Genomic DNA, 27,770 nt, shown 5'->3' on the forward strand with positions numbered 1-27,770 from the left:
GGGGCTATAGCCCCCTCAGCAACTCACGAGCAACGCCTCTGCTTAACAGGGTCTAAGATGTGTCCAGAGGCTCCTCTGCTGAATCTAAACTGGGGGAAGAGATGGGGAAAATAAGGAAGACCTACTTCAATTTTTTTTTAATGTTGTTCTGTTAATCTAAAACATATTTAGTTTTGATGTAACCGCTTTTAAAACATAGACATTGTAGAAAAAGGGCTGGAGAGCTGGCCATTTAGATGTTCTTTTGCTGTCAGCGCGGTTATGGCATTTTATGTTAGTTTGCAACATTTCTACACACTTTCTATTTATAATAGTTCAAGAATACTGGTGGTACTAGTGTCTCCATTACGTTTTGCCATGAACTAATTCTAGGGCAGGGGGGAAAGGCCTAGCGTTTTATTCTTGCACAGCAGTTTCGTCGTACACGTGCGCTTCCTCCGTGTAGGGGCTGGGAGGTGCAGCTGTGGATGTTGATAATGATCTCAACGTGATCCAGAAGTAGTTGTGTTTATGCGAACAGTAAAAACCCTTTCCGTTCAATAATCAAAAACATTAAAAGGCGCCACACATTAATACGCTGACACTACATAGATGAAAGAAATACGATGTTTGCCTTGACATTCACAGTTCTGAAAGGGCTTTTAGGAAGAACCAAATAATCTGATGAACATGTACTTGCCAACAGGTACAGCACACTTCACAAAAAGAGGTTCTTTAAGCAAGGTAAGCTCTCCCTGCAATTTCCCTCACATGTGCAAAGGAGTCAATAGTAGAATCTGAGTGAAGCTTATGCGTTGTTCACCTGTCTACCATCTCAGCAGAGGCCCACGTCTGTGATTGCTGTTTCCCCAAAGACTATGTCAAGTAAAATGAAGAGGACTCTTTAACTGCGAAAAGGCAGGTTCTGGAACTGTGCAAAGGAAATGTAGGAGTACTATAACGAGGGATAAAGAAAAGCAGAGGATGTTTTGCTCACTTCGACCTTCTATGTGTAATCACTGCCAGGGTCGGAGTGGGCCATACAATTGTCTTGGGCACCAATGAAAAAGTGGCCCACTGTTGCAAATAGCTGGTATAGGCCCTCATTACGACCCTGGCGGAGATCCATGGTGCAATTTGCACCATGGTCCATGGCGCTAAGCTGCCAACTCCGCCATGGGGGTTTGGCGGACTTACCGCCCCATTCCGACCTTGGCGGGGCGGTAAGTCCCCAATCCCCATTTACCCTTCCCCATTCCCATTTTTGCCCCATAGGGTATAATGGGAGTGGGGAAGGCGTTAATTACGCCACTGTAAATTACGGTGGCGTAATTAACAACGAGTCCCGTAGCGCCATGGATTTTTCCGCCTGCAAAAAGCAGGCGTAAAAATCACCATGGCGCAAAGGGAACTCGTAGTCGGGCGGAAAGGTACGCCATACATTACGCCGGCGTAAACCCCTCTCCGCCAGGGTCGTAATGAGGGCCATAAAGTGTGATGCAAATTGTGCATTTTAAAAAAATAGTTATTCAGCAACACTGGTCAAAACTACTAGCCACAGAGTGAATTAAATCATGAAATTGGCCAACATTTTCTAAAAAAGTGGCCACTTTGAACAAAAAAACTGGCCAACACTACACCAGCATTTTGTGTTTTTGGTTCGACCACGGCCTATTGTCCTATAGGCCAGCCCGAGCCTGATCAATGCATCAATGTTCCTCTTCACGTGATTCGCAATATACGTTCTGAGTCATACAGTGTTTAGTTTACGGCCAGTGTGTAATTCGAGCCCGACACAAAATACGGGACCAAGGGGCCAATTCATAGCTTTATGTTTCGGGATGCTTTCATGATTTCGAGAGTGCAGTGCACTCTTTAATAGTTAAATGACATTATCATAACAGCCGTGTGTCTCGCTCACTGTTGTCTCTTTATCTCTTTCTATTTCTACCTCCAGCTTCAAAAACTCTGGATACATGGCCTCTGACACGTATGATCCAGCAAACAAAACAAGTTCCACGAAGTCACGATCGCCCCATAAATGTGCTCATCTACAACAGACCCCTGAATCAGGTGCTCAGCATCTGCTCCGAGTCCATTGTAAAGGTGGGTAACTGAGGGTTAGGTGCGCGATACCAATGCAATAAGTAAATAAATAAATAAACTGGCGCCATCTAAAAACAAGATACAGTGTTGGTCCGATTGTAAGGCGGATGCAAACATAGAACATGTTGTTGTTTCGTTAAATGCACCATACCATATTCTGTTAAATTAAGACTGTGACAGACTGGTTTCAAAGACTCGACTTTTGCACACGGGAAACTAATGCATTAGAGTACAGATAAGAAGGAATGGCATATTTCTGAGGTACACACAGCTTGTAGGTGGTGTTTGGTTAATAGCCCACCCATTGACTGCCCTTGGCCATGCTAATCCCTACGGCAATTCCCACCCAGTTCATGCACCTCCCCGCCCAAAACAAATCCTTACAGGAACTCTTTGAGCTTGCTTTATTCAAGTCTTACCATCAAACCTTGCACTCAAAGGACCTGCCAGTATTTTTTTTAACGTAGTCTTCTGAGAGTTTGTGAACCCGCTACTGGTGTAATAGCAATGTCTTCACCAGGTCTGCCTTCAGCCACTCGGTTTTTGAACACAATGCATGTTCTTCGCTGACGGCCTGCTAAAAATAAACATTGGCAAAGCCAGCAGTTTTGGCTTGTGTATAAGTGTTAGGCAGTTGCCAGGCACTCCTATTAGATGCCCAAGTGCTTGCACCATTTTGCACCTACTATCAACAATGACCAATAATGCCACTACTGCTGTGCCTGGCGAGTGCCTTTCCCATGCCTATACAAAATCCCAAACGGTTGGCACTGCCAATGCTCATTTAACATACAAAAGTTGGGCTCTGCAAAGGAGAACACCCTTCCTTTCCTACATTCAATTCATAGCTGTCTCTAGGGCCATTGTCAGACTGTAAATTAAGCACATGAAAGAGTTGAGGCTGTGAAATCAGTATGCCACATTCTTTCATTCACAGACTATGGTGCTTTTGAGGAAAGTGTTCTTCCACCTAACACTTTTCTAACAGTACACGGACCACTGAATTGGGACTATGGTGTTGCATTATTGCAATAGTTTTTTTTCTGTCAGCTTGTTAGTTTCTGTGTGTAAACCACCCACACAAATAACTTTTTCTTCATTAGGAATTTTTATTTTTTTTATTTTTTTGTTTATTGTTTTGGTTTATATTAAATCTTTACACAATTCTGAATAAAACAATCTTGACATAAAATCATCAATACATCATGAGAAATCAAATAACCAATAGCATTCAAAACTCATTTCACATGATTATAAATTTACAGTGAAGTTGCATGTGCACTCGTAGCACTTCTTTATCAACTTAATCAAATACCTTGACATGTTAAACATCTACGTTAATTCACATATGTTTTTCAGAAAATCTATAACTCGAATTTTTAAACAATCAATTTGCCATGCATCATTTGAAACCATAGATCTTCTCTAAGTACAAGATATGGACTATTAACCAATTGCACAAAGTATAGTAGTCTTTGATGTAGTAACTTCGAACAAACCATTAGTAAATGCGATAAGGTCTCTTCTACCCCATTCAATGCACATAAACGACAATATTGACATTCGTTCTCTTTGGGGTTCCTTATGATACAAATCCGTTGGTTTAGCATTACATTAAATCTGAAACGCATTATATTATTTCTAAAATTTCTTCTCAGATACTGCTTAAAGTATGGTTCAGGTTCCGGATGCCATTTATGAAATGAAAAATTCTGTGAATATAGTTTTGTATCTAGTTTAATTGCATTATTCTCATCCCAATCGTTACCTTTGCCCATCTCTTTTATTTTATTTGGATTATGTAATAACATTTCTCTAGAGATTCCTAGTTCCAACAAAACTTTTTCACATTCCTTCTTCAGATCCAACATAAATGGTTCACTAGAACTTCCCTCAAGTATAGAATATAAGGTGTCACATCTTGCTATTAGGCACTTGCGCAATAGTGATAATATCTTCCATATCCTAACGCTTCTCATTGATTGTAAACCCATTTCATATCTAAACAATTCAAATGGTACACATTTTGGTATAAAGAACAGTACCCCCCTCCAGATGACTCCTTTGATAATTTTCAACTCTTTTGCTATTTGAGATTGAAAAAATAAATTCTCTCCCATACATCAGTCTAGGTATAATTTTTCTCTATAGAACTCTACACAAGGGGCCTCATTACGACCCTGGCGGAGAGGGGTTTACGCCAGCGTAATGCATGGCGTACCTCTCCGCCAGATTACGGCTTTCCGTAGCGCCATGGTGATTTTTACGCCCGGATTTTCCGGGCGGAAAAATCCATGGCGCTACGGGACCTCTTGTTAATTACGCCACCGTAATCTACGGTGGCGTAATTAACGCCTTCCCCACTCCCATTATACCCTATGGGGCAAAAATGGGAATGGGGAAGGGTAAATGGGGATTGGGGACTAACCGCCCCGCCAAGGTCGGAATGGGGCGGTGAGTCCGCCAACCCCCATGGCGGAGTTGGCAGCTCTGCGCCATGGACCATGGTGCAAATTGCACCATGGTCCTCCGCCAGGGTCGTAATGAGGCCCAAGGTAACATAGAGAAGCCTCCATATTTACATTCAACTCTTCTAAGCTGTCGGGAGGCAACAACTGCCTTTGTCTTTAACTGTGTTGTGACAAAAATAAGAGAACAGTTATTGGAAATTAGATATCCTAAATATCGTATTACTTTCTGGCTTTGAATTGTCTGTCCTTTGCATTTTCATACAAATTTGTCTTGCTTCCTAGACACCTTTCCAAGATGCAGTATAACAGTTTTCCACGGATTTATCGGTAGTTTCAGATCTTCAATACATTTTTCGAATGCTAGTATCAAATGTTGGAGCCCAATTCTTGTGTTATCCACTAAAAGAAAATCATCTGCATAAGCTAGCCTATTAATTCTTTCTGTTCCTAATTTTGGGGAAATCATTCCAACATGATTCAAAGCCTTTGCTGCTCCAGCCATGTACACATTTAAAAGTGTTGCAGCAAGAATACATCCTTGTTAGAAGTCCCAAGGAATTTAGTCTCACTCTAAGTATAAGTGTATAATTAAATCCAACACATTCCTTGGCATCCCCATTAACAGAAGTTTGTTCCACAAAGGAGATCTATCAACCTTATGAAACGCCATCGACAAATCTATCGAGGCAATGAAAACTGGAGAGGCATTTTTTAAACAGGCTTTCTTCTGTAGGCATGCAATAGCTAATAAATACTCCACAGTCAGTACCTACTCCCTTTCTGAAATCTACTTGTTTTATATCTAAGATCTTCTTTTCTTCAATCCAGACCTTTATATGTTGAAGTACAATGGAAGCAAACATTTTTGAATCAGCAACCATTATCGCTATCGGTCTGTTATTTATCAGAGAGACTTGGCTCCTCTTTTTGACGATTGGTAGCACATGAGAAATGTTCCACGAAATGGGGATTTTTTTGTTTTCACAATATCTGTAAACAGAATATTAAGTATTTTAGACCTTAAGGGCAGATTCTGTTCAAGAACAAGGTAAGATAGACAGTTCGGACTAGGAGTTTATGACGCTTTTGCTTTAATTATGAGAGAAGAAATTGTTTTGATTGAGATGTCTATAGACCAATTATGTATACAATGCATCTCAATCAACGTATAATCGTCATTGGCTTTATATACGTTGGAAATGTTTTATCCAGTCATTTTCAGATATGGGATTGGAAAGTAATTTCACTTGGGTCACTTCTGTACTATTAATCAGAGACCATAAATTGCATGTATGATGGTCTTTTAATGCTGCAAGCATATCCTCACTATCCTTTTGGAATAACTCTGATCTGTAGTTGATCATCCAATTTTTATATCGTTGGAGTATCATTATTTTTTTTTAATGTGGTTTTTACTGAGTTTTCAAAATCTTATTTTACACATTTTTCACATGCAACAAATGGTCCACCATATAGGACATCAACAACATAATGAGGAAATAAACAAACCAGTGGTGCAGATGCAACTTTGCTTCTAACCCTTTCCCTTCCCACCCTCACCCATCTCCCTTCATCTCTGATTCACCTCGGGGTCAGACACTTGCCACAGACGTTCTAGGCTTTGTGTGGGGGACCTTTGCTGTCTACATGGACTGACACTTGCTCTTCGGCGCATGTATCATTGTGGGTGATTATTTACATCTCACTGGGGTTGCATCATGGTTAACTGATTTAGTGTACCTCGTTTCATTGGTCACATCATGCACAAAAGTCAGCCCATTCTGTTTCAACGTAGCTCTGGTCACCATGGATGACCGCGGTTAGACGGTCCATCCGATATGAGTTGTGAGCTACATTGATCCATTCTGCTTTCCTCTGAAGTAGTGCTCTTTTCCAGAACATGGTAAGGCATGCCCGGGCTGCCAGGAACAGGCCGTGTGCCATTCTCGGTAATTTGATGAGTTCATTGTCCTGCTCCTCTAGTCTGAGCAATATTAGCAATGGTACTTTCTCCTTTGACACTCCATCTAGATCTTTGATCCAGCTCTCGACCTTGTCCCAGTATGATTGGACCGCAGTGCACCCCCACCACATGTGCCAGTAATCGGCTTTAATCCCACAATCATGCCAACAAAAGGGACTCACATCTTGAAACATCTTTGCTAATCTAACCGGGTCATATTGCCATCTGTGGAGGAGCTTTATACCATGTAGTTTGTATTGACAGGCGATCGAGGTTTGTGAGGTTCTTCTACACATCTGGAGCCATACATTCGGGGATAGCCACCCCCGAAGGTCACCCTCCAATTTCTCCCTTAATTTATTGGCTGGAGATCTCTCAGTTTCTATTAGGACTCTATATAGTGTGCCTATTAAACCTCTGGGGCCGGTGCCAGTGTCCAGTACTTTCTCAAAGGGTGTAAGCTCCCTTTTTAGTTTGTCCTTCTAGATTTCTCTAGTCAAGACCTCCTTTAGTTGTAAATATAGGACTACTGGAAGTGGTCCCACCCCCAGATCTTTTTCGAGTTCCTTTATGGTAAGAAAGGATCCCGCTTTCCAGAGCTGTCCTGCCCTCTCTAGACCAGCCTTGTACCAAGTTTGGTACGTCATTGGATCCGGGATGGCGTCTCGGATTCCTGGAACCTACAGGTGGCCCAACAGGGAGGGCCAGGTTGTGACGCCCTTCATCCTTATTCCCTGATGCCAAATGTTCCACAGGGTTCCCAGTATGGGGTGAACTCATATCCTCTTGAGCAGTTTTGATCTGGGGACCCACAGCCATTCCCCTACTGTTGCAGGGCAGAGATGGTGGTTGTTGAGAACCACCCACTGTATGTTTCCCTGTAACCTGTAGCCTAAGGTGTGGGATCAGGACTCTTAGCTGAGAGGCTTTATAATATGTGTATATGTCCGGGAGCAACACCCCTCCACTGTCTCTGTGCAAGTGCAGTAGCCTATTGGAGACCCTTGTTTTTTTTTGCCCTGCCACAGGAAGCGTGTCAGGGAACACTTCGGTCTTCTGAAGTAGTTATCAAGTATTTGTCTGGGGAGCATTTGGAAGAGATATAAGATCTTAGGTAATATCACCATTTTAATGGCGTTGAGTCGTCCCATCCACGAAATTGTGAGTTGGTTCCGCCGTTCAAGATCTCTTTCTATGACCGCCATTGGCGGGGGAAGTTAGCCTCATAAAGTCTGCCTAGTGACATTGATGCCCAGATATCTCAATGTATCCAAGCTGATTTTAATGTCCAGGGGAGTGAACCATTCGGATTCTGCATCTCTATTTTTATTTATTGGGAAGAGGATCGACTTTCCAGTGTTAATCCTGAGCCCTGCCAATCGACCATATGTTTCTATTACTTCAATCCCTGCTGGGATAGATGTAAGCGGGTTCGTTAGGTGGAGTAATAATTCATCTGTGTAGAGCCACATTTTATATATCTTTTCCCCTACCACGATTCCCTCCACCCTCTGATCCCATCTTAGCCTTTGGGCAAGTGGCTCTAAGGAGAGAACGAAAAGTAAAGTGAACGGTGGGCAGCCCTGCCTGGTACCCCACCCCAAGTTGAACCATCTAGACTGGCTCCATTAACTGCTACCAAGGTCTTTGGAGAAGAGTAGATTGCTCTAATGCCCCATAAGATTCTTGGCCCCATTCCTATCTTTGACAGGACCCCATCGAGGAAGTCCCATGCCACCCTGTTAAACACTTTTTTGGAATCTATAGAGAGAAGGGTAGGGTCCCCCTGTAACCCTTGGGCTTCATTTATTAAGTGGAGAGTTTTCCTCATGGCTTTTGCCCCTTGGCGTCCCATTATGAAGCCCACCTGGTCGGAGTGTACCAATTTGGGCAGATGAACCTCTAGTCTTGCTGCGATGACCCTCATGTATATTTCCACATCGATGTTCAGTAAGGATATTGGTCAATAGGATCCGCAGCATTTAGTGTCCCTGCCTTCTTTGGGAATCACCGTAAGAAGGGCCTGAGGGCCTGGGCAAGGAGTCGGGTGCCGCCCCCTGTCTCCATGATGTCATTAAAAGGGTAGTCAAAAAGGTGGTCAGAAACATTGAAAATGTCTTATAGAAACCTGGGGTGAAGCCATCATCACCCAGAGCTTTTCCCAGTTTAAGGTATCCTATGGCCTTCTGTATTTCCTCTCTTGTTATCAGTGCCTCTGCCTCTGGACAGGACAGGGAGGGGAGGTGGGACTCCGTTAGGTAATGATCAATGTCCCCTGCTGGAGCCGTGCCTTCACTGCTATATAGAACGAAGCAAACGCTTCTTGAATTCCTTCTGCTGTGCTTGTGTTGTTACCATCCACTCCTTCCACCTCGGTCACCCACCTATCTGCTCGTTGTTTTTGTAATCTTGCTGCCAGGAGGGTATCAGCTTTGTCCCCTTTCTCGTATAATTTTTGCTTGAGGAACTGTAAGTTCCGGATGATCTTACCCTCTTCCAATAATTTTAATTTCTCTTTTAAGCTTCTAACCTCCACTAGGCATTTTTGTCTGTCCTTGGGGGAGGATTGAGCAAGTTTCTCAGTCGCCACTATTTTGTCTCTTGGCCTTTTCTCTATGAGTGTGCGCTCTCTTTTTTTGCTGGCTCTCTCCCTGATGAGGATACCCCTTCATGTGGCATTTGCTGCGTCCCGGATAAGGTTTGCTTCACCTCCCCTGTATTGTTAGTAGTGAAAAATGTACCGATTTCATTTTCTAATTCTTCCGTGAAGATCGGGTCTTTCTACAGTGTGTCATTGCATCGCCATTTCGAGCTTTGGGAGGCACAGAGTATCCCAGTTTATATCTATGGACACCATGTCGTGGTCCAACCATGAGATTGGGTGACTCTGTGAGTTCCCCATTACCTCCCATAGATCCCTCCAGATATAAAGGTAATCAATCCTTGTGAGAGTACCTTATAGAGACAAGTATAAGGTAAAGCCCTTTTCTTGTGGGTGTAGGTATCTCAAACTGTCCCTCAGGCCGTAGAGCTCTAAAACCATACTTAGCTCTGCCTCCCCTTGACCCGTGGGTCCTGGCTGCACTTCCCCTCCAACTTGTCTATCCAGCATCACATCCATCCATATGTTGAACGCCCCCCCTAGAATGAGGTGACCTTGTGCTTTCCCCATTATCTTTTCTAATGCCCTTTGTAAGAATCTCTTCTGGCCCTGATTGGGAGCATAAACCGCAGCGAGGGAGACCTTTATGTTCTGTATGATGCCTATTATTAGCAATGGTCTGCCCTCGGTATCTGACCATGTTTTTGTGACCTCCATGCATAATCGTTTCGTTTCAGGGTGCTGATCCCAGCCCTCTTGATGATTTTGAGCCCCAATATGTTTCTTGTAGGAATAACACATCGATTCCAGATCTCTTGAACTCTCTGACTACTAGGGATATTTTTGTGTGCAAGTTAAGGCCCTTGACGTTCAAGGTACATATGTGAAGGTGGTCACATACATGAGCTGTCTCTTCTGCCGGCATGTGCAATGCTTAAAAACTTCACTTACTTCACCATGTAAAACAGGTCCCTCAATTGAAGTGTGTTCAAAAGTAGTATTATCATTGAATGAGTTTTCCCCATAATTCCTCCCTTTCCCCATCATGTCCCATCTCCCCTATCCCCTCCATTTCCCTCCCCACCCACTCCCCCCCCTACCTTAATCCCTTCGGGGCACCCAGTCCCTCCCAGTTAACATCACTAGGTGAGTCCGAGCCACCAGCCAGGTCCTTTATCCAGACCCCTGCACTGAACACCACGTTGATGGGTGCCGCACATTTCTCCTGATTTAACTACCTATCGCATAACTCTAACATTCAAAACATTTCTCAATTCTGCTTAATCCTCCTTAGCTTACTGGGCCCTGTGTGGGGCAGTGCAACGACTCGTATGTTTGTTGCGCACTCGCCAGTGCTTCACTCATTACCGTGGACTTCCAAGTAAGTTTATTTGTGTGAGCATATCCCTGCGTTGCGCCGTCGTTAGATCAAAATGGCATTTCATGAAGGATTACGTGAGGATGTATTGAGTTTGATGAATCTCTTCGAGCCAGGAATCCTTCTCTTAGGGCTCTTCACCTTCCAACCTGTATCGCCCTCACCTCCCTTCCCATTTCCTGGGGCGCAACTTTCTCCACTAAGTAGCTCCCGAATGACATCTTTAATCTCTGGTTTGGACCCTGAGCTAGCGTCCAAAAGCACCCACTATGCTCACAGGGTGCACAGAGCAGTGTGTGTGGGAAACTTGATGGTCTGATGGCCTTCGCTTGGTCTGTTCTGCTGCTTGGGGGGGGGTGAGTGTCTGCGGGCTTTATTCGAGGACAGCCGATGGGACATGCGCTGGGCCTATGCGAAAAGGCGCCTTTCACAAATAGATGAGGGAGACAGCAGGACAGCGAGGAATGGCGTATGCGCTCAATTACCTGGAGGGAGTCCTTTCTGTGGGTGCGCCGTTATGGTGCGACGGCCGGGGTACCCACCCGTTTACAGGTTCGGTGGGCCCCTCATGTGTCACTATCAGCCCCGGGTGGGCAACGCTACCTTCTTTACTGGCGTCTGCCATATCCAGGTCATCCAGGCCGGGCAGTCAGGGGTCAGCGTGACACAGCCGTGCCCTCAGCACCGCAGGCAGCCCCCAGACACGAGGCAGCACCCGGAGCCTCTATGTGGGCTAGCTTGTCGCTGGTGTCCTGTTTCCTCAGGATTCTTTAGTTTGAGATGCCTCACTGTTCGGGGAGCCCATGCACACCGGTGCAGGTGGATAGGTCAGGACGTTCCGATTTCACGCACAAGGCCTCATAGTTAAGGAGCACTTTTCTCTGGATTCCACGGTGCGATTTCAATCAGGTTTTCCCCCAATAAGTGCTCTGTGTTCCATCAGTTGAGCTTGTGAATGTGAGCATCCCTCAAAAAGGCATTTAAAACTCCCCAAAGAAGAGTCAATGATGGGCAGACACCAGATGGGAAGAAGACCAAGACCAAGTGTCGGGTGAAGTTAATAAGTAAAAGTTTATCCAAACCAATATAGGGCAAGCAGAGACCTCTGCAAACTCCGAGAGCGCTCTGTCCGACAATAGAAAAACATTCATATTTATTACATAATAACGTCATGAGTGAGGTGAGCTATAGGGGGCACATAGTCGTGGGGATTGGGTGGCGAAGACTAGATACTAAGTATTGTATAAGAGCAGTGCTCCATGATTGGTGGATATCCACGTGGTGCCAGTGCGGGGTGCTCGGGTGAGCTGTGCTCATCTGGGTGGAGCGCTGGGTCCGAGGAAGTCCTGTCAGTCCGAAACAAATCTACCTCGGGGGTGTGGATCACTATGCCCCCCTGCTCTTCTATCTCAGGGCCTTTGTGTACTGTGTTACTCCTAAATTACTCCTAAGTTACTCCTAAATTACTACGCTATGGACACATTAACATAAGACACAAAGAAAACACATGAATCGATTCAACAATAGAAACACTTTTATTCATACACAGCAACGCATGATGCAAACACTACTATAATGCATATCTCAAATTTGCACCTTTTATGCTTTTGGTGAAAACCTACAATGCAATGCAATAACTATAAGCCTTACTGGCTTCTAATGCAAGCAATCTAATAGCAACTCCAATCCACACCATTAATTTCTAATCTCTCTCTAAGACAATCCCTGTCTGATTACCCCATCTATCATGTCAGCCAAAGCTCTGTGTGAGGGTCTGTCCGAATTCCCCATGCACGTGTCTTATTCAGATCAATACTCCCCTCTTACCATGTCTCTCCTCTCCAGCTAACTCTGCAACCAGCCAGTCAGTCAGTGACACGCATCTCCTCTTAGTGGTCTGGTCTTCCTGCCAACTCTCTCTGCCAGTCTCCCTGCCAGATCGATCTCATCAGCTCTCATCAGAATGCTTCCCCAATGCTTCCTCTCTCAGAGTTATCCATCTAAAATGCCTCACCTATGCCACCGCCAAACATCTCTCTTCCATCTCAGAGAGCAGCTGCATCCAAAACTCCAGTATGCATCCAAAACAGTATAAGGTGAGGCTTTGGCCTCACCTTATACTGTTCAATGACGTACATACCTATCCATGATCACATGTCTCTCTAAGATAAAATGCCTCTCTGTCAGCATTTCTAAATCAGAGCAGTGCCTAAAAGTCTGTGAAGCATGTCTTGTACTTTTCAATTACTGCATGTTCTTGTCATCGTGACATTTGTACATCATATCTATACCATGGCCTTCTTCTGTCTGCGTTAGAAAACACCATCCTACCATCTCCCCATATTTCTCCATTCACTCCACTGAAATCCCTCTCTTCTGGCCCCCACCATCTCTGTCTGCGAACACCAGCCAGGCAGGCCTGATAAGCCAGCATCCCTCTCCGTGTCTCTACTAAGGCAAGAGTCACGTCTAATCTCTGTCTGAACAACCAAACTGTTTACGCATTCCAATCTTTCAGAGTGTACCATAACAACTTTGCACAGAACCAAGTGGCGCTTCTGTTCTGTCTCTTTCAGGATGGCTTCAAAATGCCATAGGCCTCATGCTTTCTATTCTCGAATGTAGTGCCTAACGCATTCACTCATTCCAAGCACTATCTATAATGCAGACTCAATGCATACTCATGCGTGTCTCTAAATGCATACATAATACATAACAACATATCTCTCCATTTGTCTACATGTCTCTACCAAGGCACTTCAAAATAACAGGCCTCATTCTATATCAAATGCAAATGGCTACATAATATGGATAGACAAATTGTGGAGGTCAACCGTAATAAACAGAAGGCATAACAAATGCACATTTTTTTGCTGTATAGGATAACAGCCAAACTATATTAATCAACTTCACATTTGAATATTTTAAACACAGTATTATGTGTGTATATATTCGTTCATGAAAGAAGTTTATGCAATCCAATTTTGTTCGATCACTTTACATACAAAACATAAACATTATGTACGTATACCACAATATGTAGCATGCATAATTCTCAATGATAACATGTTCAACATAACATTTTCAACAAAAACAAAGTACTCCTTAAGTTCCTCATAGATCCCTCTATAAAGGCAATGTAATGTTCAAATTGTGCTGCTATCCTTTATCTGTTGTTTCAATTAATGCTCCCAATTTGAGCCTCTAGGGTTTTAACCTAGGTCTTCCACTACGCGTTTCGGGCGATTTTTCCGCCCTTCTTCAGGTGCGGATATCAGTATTTCCCTGTCTTTCTCTACAAAGTAAATATATACAAAATACTCCATTAGTTTCTCATTCCTTCTTAAATTAATTATGTACATTTTTAGACTCAGCTCTGTACTAAGCTTAGTAGAGTAAACCATGATACGGCAACAGCTTGCACGTTTCTGTGTTATAGCAACATATTTCCTTGTGTGTCTGTTTACACATTCTCTAGCGTTTGGAACTGTCAAAGACAAAATACTATTTCAGTAATCTGTCATTTAATTACTGACACTCGCAAAGGTATACATAACTTGCAAATGTAGTTTGATCACGAGTGGGACCAGTCGCTAAGATAAGCGCTGGGCCCCACTCAGTGATCAAAAGTAGGAAAAGTAACTTTGTTTCTGTTGTTACACTTACGCTGCGGTATAGTCACAGAAAACTCTGATTTAGGAGACCCGTTCTCTGTGTAATTACATGTCGGGTATCTGATTGGAGAGCCAAGTTCTCTGTGTTGTGTAATTCCGAGTGACACTGTAAAGAAATATACCTTATGGGTCACTCTCCCACACTGTATCATATAAAATCAGCCAGTTGTCTTTCTGAACGCTAAATAGGTTCCTACCTGTCTGTCATTCTCATGGAATAAAATATATTTCGCGTGCTGCTCTGTAAAATGCACTGCGTACTGCTGCTGGCTGCTGTTTAGAAGGGAAGCTCCCTGGCAGTGAAACGTCTATGCCAGATTTAACTCGCGTCGCCGTGTCTACAAAAAAATGTGTTGCGTGTATTACTCTAATTGCACTAACTGCTCGTCATAATAGTCACGGTGTTGTATGCACTAATTCATTACCTTCTTAGATGTCCGATCCCTTCGAAACGCTTCTGGTTATCGCGATCACTCTGTGCCTTGGGTCCTGCATCGGAGAGTTGCTAAGCAACGGAGCAGAGCTAGTCTGTCTCTTATATTGCCTGTGGCAATTGGAAACCCGTATTTCTGACCGCCATGTTGGGTGTGTGTTTGTTCTACAGTGTATGATGTGTAAAATGCAAAAAACAAAAGGGGCATGATCTCTGTGTACTAAGTGGTTCCCTATTACAGACCAATCGTCAGTAATTCAATTATGTTGAAATTTCAGACAATGTGAATAAGAGACAATTCTCGATTCGACAGTTTATGAATCCATTAAACAATATTTCCGATACGTTCTCTATTCAGGCACATAATTACAGTATGAATCTTTACAGCACATTCACGTTAGTTCAACATTCTCATAAGATGTTATCAGGTTTCCACCACATTTTTCACCGAAGAAGTAACAGAATCTACAGTATCTTTCCACTTGTAATATTGTGTCCCTAGGACATTCAACATCCAGTCCTTTTAGTTGTATTCAAATTCAAGTATTGTCTTTGTAAGATATTTCGGCCATTGTCCATATTTGCCAGATGTTTCTGCAATAAACATTATGCATTAGTTCTTTCTCAATATTTCCCATAGATTGTTGCTAATACAGAGATCCTCATGCATATCAATTCTATCTATTTTGGGGCAGTTTTATTTTTCACCCAAAGAATTGTGTGATAGTTATATTTCCAGTCTAAGTTATTTCCAGTCTCTCACTGCATGTCAGTCTGTGACCAAATCAGTTGTTGCCAACCAGAACAGTATGTGTGTCCTCACATCTGTGCAAAATTCCAAGTCAGTACAGATCCAGTTCTAATGCAAATGTTTCAGCCAAGGAATGTCAACAAAGCGTGTCAACAAAGCGACGTGTTCACAAATGGTTCACAAATGTGTTCAACGAGCATGTGTGTTCAGCAAACATGTGTATGGGCATCAAATCATAGCCCAAAGCAAAAAGTGGTTCCAGCTGTAAATGGAACTCAAGTGTGTGTGTCCTCGCAAAGGGACAATTTCAGTGACAGATTCCAGAGTCTCACTGCTGCAAGCTCTCCTCACAACAGGTGACAGATCTTTCTTCAGAGCAATCCCTGCTTACTGATTCAAGTTTCCTTCGATGATGTCTCAACTTTCCCTATTCCAAAGCTCTCTCTGGTCTATCCTCTTTTGATACCGATGTATCATTCACGTGGCACTCATTCAGAGTGTAACAATGCAAAATAATGCAGATGGAAACTCTCAAGTTGCAATTCCATGTAATTTCCTTGGCCCTGCACATAGGCAAAAGCTCCAAATTCAAATTCTCTCCTTCCTTGCCAGGTCATGCTGTTGCTAGTTGTTGCTATCTCATGCCATGCTAGTCCCTGCTCTTCTCATGTGGGACCAGCCAACATTGGATGCAAGTGCAGATTCCAAAGCACAATAGAGTCAGATCAATGCTCTCTCTCAATCCCACAAGAGACAAAGAACTTCACTGCTCTTCAAACGTGGTTAACACCGGGAATTCAAATGCTTTCATCAGAGCGCCTGTCATCCTGCTCATTCGCATTTCTCTCCTCTTCCCTAGCCCCAAACTTGTGTCTGGTTCTGGTTCACAAGGTAAGGCTTTCCAAATGGATTCTCTTCTCGCTACAGATTACAAAACAGCCCACAAACGGTTTCTCTCCTTTTGCTGAATATCTTTCACTCTCTTTCTGCACAGAATGCTGCTAGGTGTCGATTCCAAGTCAGTATCTTCACTTCACATGGCTTCAATTGTCATGCCAGGAAGTCAGGTAGCAAGCAGGTCTTCTGAGTACCTTCTCAGAGCACAGCCATTGACAAAGCTACACCCTAAGGCCTCAAATCGGAGACATTCCCCAGAAGTGCTGCTGCAAAGCATAGGTGTCAAATGCCTATGTCTTTTCAAATGCCTATGTCTTTTTCATTGCTGCTTCAAACAGCCATGATGCAAAGTCATATGTCATCAAGGTCTGGTAAATCTTTCAGTCGTCATGCTGCTAGTTCATGGTCTGGTCAATTCATGCGATGCAATCTGGTCGGTCAAGGTCTCACGGTCTGCAAATCTCGGTCTGGTGAAGGTGTCTTTCCAGATGTAATGCAAAGAAAACAAAAGTGCAAGTATCAGTTTTCATGAGATTTCAGATGTATTCAAAGCCAAAAACAAAACAGCATTTTCTCTGTGCTTCAGTGCACATATCTAGTTCTAAACTCCCCTTGTCTCTCAAAGGACATCAATGCTAATTCGTTCAGTGTACATGTATCAGTTCCAGTATATCAGTGTCCCAGTGTCTAACCATGCAAGTCTCTCCATGCTGCATAATGCTTTACTCCTGCCTCCATCTCTGTCCTTCTCAAAACAAAACAGGACAGCCCATTTCACATAGGCCGAAAAATGCAAAATCAAATGCAAAATTGCATTCCTCTCATTCAATTACACTCCATGTCCTGCAAAAGCATTGCTCTCTGTGTCATTGTCATGTGTTCTAGCCACAGACTCCCCCTTCAACATGATGTATTCACAACGCTGACTAACTAAATATTGACAAAACAAATTGATTTCATTCAAATGGACACTGCTTCCCGCATGTGCAATGCAATTCAGATTCAATAAACATTATTTCCCTTCTCTGCCTACTCCTTCTTCAAAACAACAGTCTGCTAATCCCCCGCGATGTTTCTGCATTGCATAAACAACCGTTCTCTCCATGCAGTCAGTCTGAAAACTCAACAAATTCAAAGAATGCAATATCTCAGAACATCCAACTTTAGCACAATTCACTCTATTCACTATCTCCTTCATTGCTATCCAAGTTTCAATGTCGATAGTCAAAACAAGATTTTCACTCCCTAACGTAGGCAAAGTACTGCTGTTATTACAAATTCTGCCAAAAATGCCATTACAAATGTAATTTCCATTCAAATCAAATATTTTCACCATCTCACGTCTTATCACAAACCTAGTTTGCAAATGCTTCACATAACTGCCTCCATGCAAAGGTGTCTCCAATGATACAGTTTCATAATGCAAATCTTCATAGGCAAACCCTCCATGCATTGGGTTAGCATTCCTCTAGCCAATTCTCTAGGCAAACGGCGCATGTCTATCAAAAATGCACTCTCCATTTCCTCTATTTCCTGGCAAACGTCTTTTGATTTTGCTGCAATTATTGCTGCACTAACAGTGGAACAAACTTCTGTCTGGGTCACACTATTTCTCGTATTGTTCTGAGGTAACTCTTTCTCTCTACAAACAATATTCAAGTTTTCTCCATGCACTTCTTCGTGCTTCACCCCAGCCAGGTTTCCTCTAGGAACTCAGTTCCCACCCATCACTGCTGTTGTCAAAGGTTTCAATGGGTAATTCAATGCTGCTGGGACATCTTCCCAGTTATCAATTACATGTCTGAGACGATATATTATTGCTCGCAAGTCACTAATATATGGTGTAATTTCTGTCCTGCTACTTCACTCTTCACTTTCAACTCTTCAAACATTATGGATGGTGCCGGCAAAACTTCCCAGGCATCAAGCCGATTTCTTAGTGCTTTCAAGTCACTAAAAAATGAGCTCATTCTGCAGTTCTATTATTTCAACCCTCGGGATTTTCTTCAACCAAACCTCACAACTTATGTGAGTTTCCAAAAAACAAGTTTCAAGACTTCTCTAAACATGCAGATACAGTCGTGGACTTGCCAAAAATGTGCACAAATTCCAACCAACAGAAATCCAAAACAAAGGTCAGATTTCCCGAGAACTGTCAATCTTTGTGGAGTTCCAAACAAAATACCACAAGCGTCATCTAGAAAAAAAACTGTTTCTCTAGCTTGGCCAAGTGGATGTACATTCATTCCCAAAAATTGCCAGTCATGAAACACTGCTCTAGATCAATTCCAATTCAAATTCCGGATTCAAAGTTTACAGGTTCGGTGGGCCGCCCATGTGTCGTTATTAGCCCTGGGAGGGCAGCGCTTACTCCTTTACTGGCGTCTGCCATGTCCAGATCATCTGGGCCAGGGTGCCGGGGGTCAGCACGACACAGCCGAGCCCACAGCACCACAGCCGAGCCCACAGCACCGCAGGGTGCCCCCGGACACGAGGCAGCAGCCAGAAGCCTCTATGTGGGCTAGCTTGTCACTGGTGTCCCGGTTCCTCAAGATTCTTTCGTTTGAGGTGCCCCAATGTTCGGGGAGTCCATGCACACCGCACCTGTCCTCTACTGCGTCGGTGTGGGCGGATAGGTCGCGATGTTCAGATTTCATGCACAAGGCCTCATAGTTAAGGGGCGCTTTTCTCTGGATTCCAAGGTGCGATTTCAATCAGGTTTCCCCCAATAAGTGCTCTACCGGCTCAGTGTTCCATCAGTTGAGCTTGTGAAAGTGAGCGTCACCCAAAAAGGCATTTAAAACTCCCCAAGTAGAGTCAATGATGGACAAACCCCAGATGGGAATGAGACCAAGACCAAGTGCGGGTGAAGTTAATAATTAAAAGTTTATCCAAACCAATATAGGACAAGCACAGAACTCTGCAAACTCCGAGAGTGCTCTGTCTGACAATAGAAAAACATTCATATTTATTACAAAATAACGTCATCAGAGAGGTGAGCTATAGGGGGCACATAGTCGTGGGGATTGGGTGGCGAAGACTAGATACTAAGCATTGTATAAGGGCAGTGCTCCATGATTGGTGGAAATCCATGTGGTGCCAGTGCGGGGTGCTCGGGTCAGCTGGGCTCATCTGGGCTCAACTGGGTGGAACGCTGGGTCCGAGGAAGTCCGAGCTGTTACAATTTATGCTACATAACATTTGCCCTTGTGGCCACACATACTTTGACCATCATCCATCTAAGTTAACACATGAGAGGCATACTCTTTAACATTTGACCTGAACAATAAAAGTGAGAACATATGGGTCCAAGAGGCAAAATTGCTCATAAGATTATGGTGTAACAGTCCCCAATAATTCTGTTATATCTCCTGAGGCAATTATCTATTGTTTGTTTGTGTGAGAAGAATATATTGCCACACAGGGAATCAGGGGTGAGCTGAGGTGGTACACTTCAGAAAGGGCATTCACTCTTATTTCAAAAAAGCATTACGATTAAGATGAGGGCCTTGCTGTCATATTTCATTAACCAGAGTCTGGGGGTGCCAGGCAGATTCATGGTAACACCGTGAATTACGGGGGCTGAAGGGACATTCTGCTTATAATATGACGTGCATAATTCGATACTCAGAGGTTAAATGAATGCTACAAAGGACACTCTATTATACAGTTGGCACTCATTACATTAAAACCATACATATTGCAACCCTTAATTGAACACATTTAGAATCATACTTTCTTACAAAATCATTAAGTATATATTGAGATCATACATTGCCTTATGTATTGTGTAAAAACAGTAATCCTTGATTAGTAATGAAAGGCTTGAACATACACGTCGTGGTTTCATGTATGATCTGGGATGGGTGAGGGCCATCTTATTTCAATATGTACAATCAGTTTTATGGACTCAAAGTGAGTTTATCGACACTTCAAATGGCTTAGCTGCATGGGTGAAACAGGGTGGCACAAGGGCTTAGCATACATGTTTGGCACTTTAAACAGAGAACAGGGTTGGGGGTTATCCACAGCTGGTGTAATAAATGGGGGGTCTGCAAGGGGACAGGAAAAGTTTTATGGAGATAGCTTGCTTTTCTCAAACCCCAGCTTCGGCCCGGTCATCTGCAGGTCAATGATAGACTGCGGAAGGTGAAAGATACAGTGTTTGTCATGTAACTTCTTCGCGCCTAGTCTCCCGTGAGAACAGGCTTGCAGCAGGACCGCCAAGGGGAGGAGGGCGAGGGAAGTGCCGGGCTCACTGTGCGTGGTCCGGACGGCAGAACTGCAGCCCTGCAAATTGCTTGTGTTAGTGAGGCCTAAGTTTGCTTATTTTCAAAACTGAGTTTAAGTGTGTCACAAAATGTATTTTGTACCATACCTCAGGATGAGCCGTGCAGCCCCATGTGTCGACCCACAGCCATCCCGCATCCCAGGCCCCAGGTACATTGATGGCCGCTGAGCGAGTCATAATCTGCATGTTGGTGAGAAATGGTGGGGACGGGGCCCTAAAGACCTTTCCTCCCATATATTCCCCCCTTTCGTTACTTAAGTAACGAATATTGCAGCTCACCCAACCTCCTCCGTTCTTCCTCATCAGCTACCGCTTTGTCCCAAGCTGGTGTTCCCAGCATCCAGGCCCTACACACTCCCCGGTGGCATCCAGGCCCTACACACTCCCCGGTGGCTCTGTCCCGCTCTGGCATATTCATCAGGTGTGCAGGTCATGTATATACACCCCCTATCTCCCTCCAAGCCCACCCACACTTCCTTATACCACTCTAGTGTGCGGGGCTCCTTTATTGTAGTGTGGTATAATCTGTCCACTATGTACCCATCATAGTACAATGGTACCATTCTATATTTGGGCCCTAGATCCTCACCTGTTTGTACTTCTGCTTCATGTGTCATCTGTGCCACTCCTCTAGCATTGCCTATTGTCACCATTATCATTGCACCATTAGGGACTGCGTTTGCACAGCACCAAAGACCTAGCTGGCACACACCCAAAATCAGGAGCAAAAAGACGATGATGGGTACCAATAGTTTGACCGTCATCCCGAGCCAGGAAGGTAACCATGAAAAAATGCCATCGAACCACGAGTTTGGCTGCACCCCTCCTTCTGCCTTCATCCATTCGCCAAGGTTTTGCACGGCTGTGATAACGTGGGACAGGGTCCCATTGTCCATGTCTGCAGAAAGGACGAAAGTGCAACATGCGCTCCCGAATATTCGGCAAACACCTCCATCCATGGCCGTGAACAGGTCTAGGACATACCTGTTCTGATTTGTCATTAGCCGTAGGGCCCGTAGCTCCACCTTGATCACGTTGAATCCTTCTTCTGTGTCGTTGGCCGGCTGGATCAGCACATAATTTGGAGCCATTTTGAGTTGGCTCACGCCTGGATACTTGGGACGAGGGAGGTAAAAATGGACTCAGCAGAATTGAACAACCAGAACCTGTCTGGAATGTGTGCCAAGAGTTCTGTGGATGCCTTAGATATGTAATTGGACAACCTTCTTTTTCTGGATACGGCACTTTGCATGTTCTTTTTGGTTCGGGCATACACTGCTGTCTCATCGGTTGGTTGTGGAGCCTCTGGTTCTTGCACGGCTGGCAGCCCCTTCCCTTCTTGAATGTGACTCTCCAGGACCACCATCAGGGCAGAATGCAGCGCTGCCAGAGAACACGTGCCCTTCCATGACTGTGGAAGGTGTAAGTATGGCTGTTTACCGCAAACTCAGTACGTATCCATTAATGCAGCTTTACCCTTCTTCATGTCTGGGATGATGAGCGTTTTGTTACAGTTCTTATATGTACCCATGTTTATTTTTCCTTCTCTGAGAAAGCACAGTTCGTAGGTAATTTCTTTTTGCAGTTTGAAGGGCTTTTCCAGGGCTGTGACCCAAGTTAGCTTTGTGATGTGTTGGGCCCATAATCGGAGCACATGTTTTCTCGATCCACTGCAACTTTCTGCTGCCAACCCTCGTAGCGCTTCTGCCTTGCATGTGATTTGTTTGTCTTGCCATTTATTGTCCGAATACAATATTCCCTTGATCACTAAAAATGGTTCCTTGAGGCACACCACTCCTTTTGGTCTTGAGTGGCATGTTTTTTCATTCTGTAGCATTTCAGAAGAGACTGTGTGTGCCTGGAAGGTGTTCTTTATTCTACATAAGGCAAGATGAAGGAGACACTGGGCGTCTGCAATAGGTGATTCTTGTGGCAGGAGCACCTTGGGGATACCTGAGGCATGGGGGATGAGACAGCACACGCACCAGCTCTCGTTAGTTGTTTGTTTTGCAGTGGAACTCATGTCTGCATACCACTTATTGGACTGGTGTGGGCATCTTGGATCTTCCATTGTGTCTAATCCCAATCCAGAATATTCATCATATTTTCTCCTCCCCACCTCCCTTCTTCGTCTTTTGTTATTTTTAGGATCTGCTCTTTCTTTCGGTACATCATGCTGCATTAAAGGTATTCCCCCCGCTCCCACCTTTTCCCCTTCATTATATAATGCAATAAACCTCTCGGCTGTCTTCACATTCTCTTGCTCTATACTTGTGGGGGAAGGATTGTCTATAGTGGTTTCAGATAATGGTGTTACAGCTGTGGTGGTATCATTGTATAACCAGGGTAATCGTATAATCAGGGTAATTCAGAAGAACGTAGGTCATTTAGTTCATACATTTTATACTCAGAGGCATTGTATGGGACAGCGGGGTGTGCCGGTGCCAATACATCACGTGTACTATTTGTATGCCATGTGCCACCGTGGTGTGTCTCGTGTCCCCATATTACTTTAAACCCATCCCATATGAGATGTGTCCCCAGAGTTATCATGCTTGTCCCATTTCCTCCCCCCTCATTTATATCAATAGATATAAATGCCACTGCCCAATATATTACTAGACCAAACATCATTGTAAATAATATCACATCACACACAAACAGACCACACTCATAACTGTATCTACGCAAGTCAAAATTACTATTTCCATTTCTATCTATTCCAACGTTGTTTACATCGGGGGCCCCTCCGTTGCCATGGTTTCTGCTACATAATGAGACATAAAGGTGTATTAAGCAACTCATTTACATAACATTTTTATCTTATTTTCATTTTTGTACGTTTCATTTTCTTATAATCTTTTTTTAATCCAATTACCGCTAGCATATTGTTACTTAGAACTGTGTGAGAGAGAAAGAGAGAGTAATATTTTGTTTGTTCCCTTGTTATATACATCATTATATTTCTTCATTTAATATTTCTTTTTTTTCTGTCACGTTTGTACCTCTGAATCTACACCTTTCTCCTATTACGTTTGTGTTTCTCCTCCTGCCACATCCGCTTCTATTTCCTGTTTTACACTTTCATAGGCTTTTTGTACGTCTGTCAAATGTATCCAATATATCAGCCCGTTCACTTTTACGGCAGTGGGTGTGCAATACACCACTTCATATGGGCCATGAAATCTTGGAGAGTTCCACCGACGTACGAAACTTCTCACATACACCATCTTCCCTGGCATTAGCCGACCTGTAGGACTGTCTGCCGCTGGTGTTATTGTGTCACTTGTTGCTTTTTGTGTGAATGGGGGTGCTAGCTGCCTGGCAATCATACGGGCCACTTTTGTGAGCTTTGTCAAGTATTCATTGAACTCTTCCCCTAGTACTGTTGCACTTCTGTGGGCATCTGAGTGTCTGCGGAGAGCGGCGTATGCTGTATGCATGCGCCTTCCTGTCACAATCTCATGGGGTGACAGATGGTAGTCCTTGCTGGGTTGATTTCTCAGTTTAAACAAGGCGAGTGGTAAGCAATACACCCAATTCTTTTTTTTATTTAGGGTGAAACACAATTTCGACAGTCTCCCTTTCAGGAGGCTATTTATTTTCTCAACCACGGCAATCGATTGCGGATGATAAATAGCACAATGTATGTATTATTCCTAGCATTGCTGTTACTTCTTTGAATAGATCATTGACAAAATGTGTCCCATTCTCTGAGCGTATTACGTCGCATATTCCCCAGCGTGGAAACACTTCCCGCACCAGGAACTTTGTTGCGCACTTTGCATCTGGGTGGGTGCAGGGACCGGCCTACACCCATCTTGAGAAAGGGCCTACTACCACTATCATGTAGCGTGATCAATTGCATCTTTCGCCCATGTTGGTGCAGTCTATTTGCAGCTCTCTGAATGGACCAGTTGGTTTGGGCAGTGTTCATCGCAGTGTTCTTAGTGTCATCCCTGACATGTCGTACATTCCATGGCCATTTTTGATATTTGTTTCTATCGCAATGTGTTGTTTTATTATAAGCTGGGAAGTGAAGCTGTTGGAATGCTATTTCTAGTAGCTCATGGGGCATCACTACTTTACCTGTATTGTTTTGACACCAAAGGAGGTCAGTGGATGACTGGCTACACCCTCTTTTTTCCCACAACTCCTTCACCTCTATTGTCGCCTCTTGTTGCAATTCCAATATCTGAGAAATGGCATGGAATTATATCCATCAGGGCGATCCTCTTCCACATGTTTCTGTAATATGTACTCACCTGCTTTTCTCTTGGCTAAATATGATGCTTCTTTCGCACCTTCCTCTAGTTGCACAACAGCAACCCCCACATGTTTCTCTCCTGTCTCTGAATTTATTGACGCTGACCCGTCTATAAAATATATATCTCCTTCAGATAAGGCATTTTTACTTACTGTGGGTGTGTCTCCATCCTCTTCTCTATATGTAGCACAATCATGCGTTTGCATCTCTTCTACAGTACATGCTTCTGTGATGAATGTTGCAGGGTTAACTGTTTTACATCTCACTATGTGTATGTTGGCACTGGATAGGATAATCTCGTAAACTGTTGCTCTTTGTGTTGTCAGTGTGCTCTTTGATCTCTCTAATATTGTGAATAGTGAATGTTCCACAGTGTCACAGAACATCCCATTACAGTAGTTGCACTTTTCTCTATTGCGAACGCTGCGGCTGCGAGAGACTGCTCGCAAGCAAAGTGTCCTTGCATTACTGCATCTAACATACCACTGTAGTACGCCAGAGGCTTGTGGCCTAACAATGTTTTTTGTGTTATCACTGCTGTCATGAGTGTCCCATTACAATGAGAAAATAAGTAGAACTCACGTTCATAATCTGCGTTTGCGAGTACTGGTGCTGTTGAGATTAATTATTTTAATGTGTTGAAGGCCTTGTGCATTTCTGCTGTCCATTGTACCTCTGTATTTTCTTTTTGTGCTTCCTTGAGTCCCTGCAGTAATGGTTTTGTGTATCCTGTATATTCTGATATCCAGGCACGGCAGTAATTGCACATGCTGAGAAATTTCAGAATTTCTTTCACTGTCTTTGGCTCATTTACAGCGTGTACTGCAGCCGCCCTGTCTGGTATGATTCTTTTACCATCCTTTGATATCAACTGACCCAGATACAACACTTCTTCCTGGCAGTATTATAATTTCTCCTTGTTCACCTTGTAACCTTTGTGGGCCAATAATGTCAAAAGTGGTAATTGAGTCTTTCCTGCACTTATTTTCATCTTTCCCGCAAATCAGTAGGTCATCCACATATTGAAAGATCGCGCTCTTTGTGACGATATTGCCTAGGTCTTCATGTAAAATTCTGTTGAATATACTTGGGCTCTCACAGTACCTCTGAGGTAATCTGCAATGCTCATATCTTTTCCCTCCCAGGGTGAATGCTGTCAAGTATTGTGACTCTGGGTCCAGTGGGACTAAGAAGAATGCGTTCTTCAAGTCTACTAGTGTAAAATATGATGCATCTTTTGGTATACTGCACAAAATTGACGCAGGATTTGAGACCAAAGGAAATTCTTTTTGTATGATGTCATTAAGGGGGCGTAGGTCCTAAATCATCCTCCACACCCCGCCCTTTGCTTTCTTGATGGGATAGATACAAGTATTACATGCTGAATTGGAGGGCATTATTATCCCCTGCACTAACAGGGCATATATTGTTTCTTTTAAACCTTCTTCTGCTTCTCGAGACAGTGGATTTTGCTTAACCCTGCGCAGCATCGTGTCCTACATCGTGTGGGCCTGTGGTCCATAATTCTTGTGGCACCAGTTGCATGTCATCATCAAAGAAGGAAGGTGCCCCCCTACCACTGCCATCAGCTGTACTGGCACCTGTCTTGTCTGTATCATGATATTGCAGGGGATTGCAATCTCCATCACTATCTCCCCTTTGCTGTCTGAAACAGTAAAAAGGTCCTCATCGGACAAGTTTCGTAGTGCTATGTTAGCATTAATGCCCAATACTGTACGCCACTGACACCCATGTGTGTCCATTCCTATAACTGCTATTCTTTGAGCTGACACCTGTACTGCATGCAAATCTAAGGACATCAATGTTCCATGGCATTATTTCTGGGCGTGCTATAGGGCGGAAAACAAGGCACTCTCCATTCTTGGCACTTTAACTAAGGGACCACTCGTGCTAGTGTTTTTAGTCCCTGGATGAACATGTCTGGATCAACTGGTATGCCGCCGTCCTCTGGCGCTGTGGCTCGTGAGTGTACCACCAACATTACTCGCATTGGGCAAATCCCCGGTGTCGAGCATACTATCCCTCTTTCTGTGAATTATATAGTCATTTTGAGCTTGCTGAGGAGGTCCCTCCCCAGCAAGTTAATCAGTGATTCTTCATAGTACAGTAAAGGTGCTTGTACTGTCTTCCCACCCACTGTTACATCCAAATCCTCAGTGTAAGGAACTTTGACCACCGTGCCAGAGAACCCCTGCGTTTCCAATTTACGATTAGATAACAGAAACCTGCCTTCCCGTAGGCATGATTTTTCGGCTCCCGAGTCCACCATAAAAATGAATTGTTTATTTCCTATCCCCGCCCCACCAATGGTTCCTCAGCTGCATCGAGGGTCGTTGATAGTACTGGACACGGAAGTGTTCCCGGTGGGCTGTCCTATGCTGGGTGCCTTGTCATTCCCTCATGGTCAAAAACATTTCCTGACACCACTGCAACTCCGCCAAAGGGTGTGGGTGCACCATTTGCCGTTGTAACGAAAGGGATACATTGTACATGTGTCATGTTCGCGGTATTGTGGGTGCTGTTGAACATTATGCGACGGTGCCCTGCGCTCATCTGTATATCTTTGATCCTGTTGTTCTTCTCTCCCTCGATCACCCATTGGCAGCCCATGTGGGCTTCCGGGGTGGGGGTGGCCGTACTGTTGTTCATTCTGGTAATTATTCATTGGTCTGCTTCTACACTCCCTTGAAAAATGTCCCCACCTTCCGCAATTCCAACAATTCCCCTGTCCTCCCCTTGAACCTGGACCTCCATACCGCCATACACTCCATACCCTGGACCACCCCCTCTTTGCCCCCTGTACTCACCTCTTCCTCCACTGGTGCTCCTCACTTGCCACTGTGGCCCTCCATATTGTTCCTCACCATTCCACTGCTCCTGCCCATTTTCTGCCCAATTGGCTGCCATTCTTGCTTGGATTACTGCTGACCCTTCCTC

The 27,770-nt window shown here is 44.0% G+C and overlaps 1 protein-coding gene across 1 annotated transcript in view; it reads left to right on the forward strand.

The window, feature by feature from the left end:
• WDR64 (WD repeat domain 64) overlaps positions 1-27,770 on the forward strand; it is a 1,979,698-nt gene that overhangs the window by 763,892 nt on the left and 1,188,036 nt on the right. The window contains exon 12 of the mRNA XM_069607651.1: positions 1,937-2,085. Coding sequence (XP_069463752.1) covers positions 1,937-2,085 — 149 coding nt within the window. The remainder of the gene's footprint in view (positions 1-1,936; positions 2,086-27,770) is intronic.

This window comes from Ambystoma mexicanum, chromosome 4q (genome assembly GCF_040938575.1).
Source record: "Ambystoma mexicanum isolate Mex_15411 chromosome 4q, UKY_AmexF1_1, whole genome shotgun sequence".
Lineage (NCBI taxonomy): Eukaryota > Metazoa > Chordata > Amphibia > Caudata > Ambystomatidae > Ambystoma > Ambystoma mexicanum.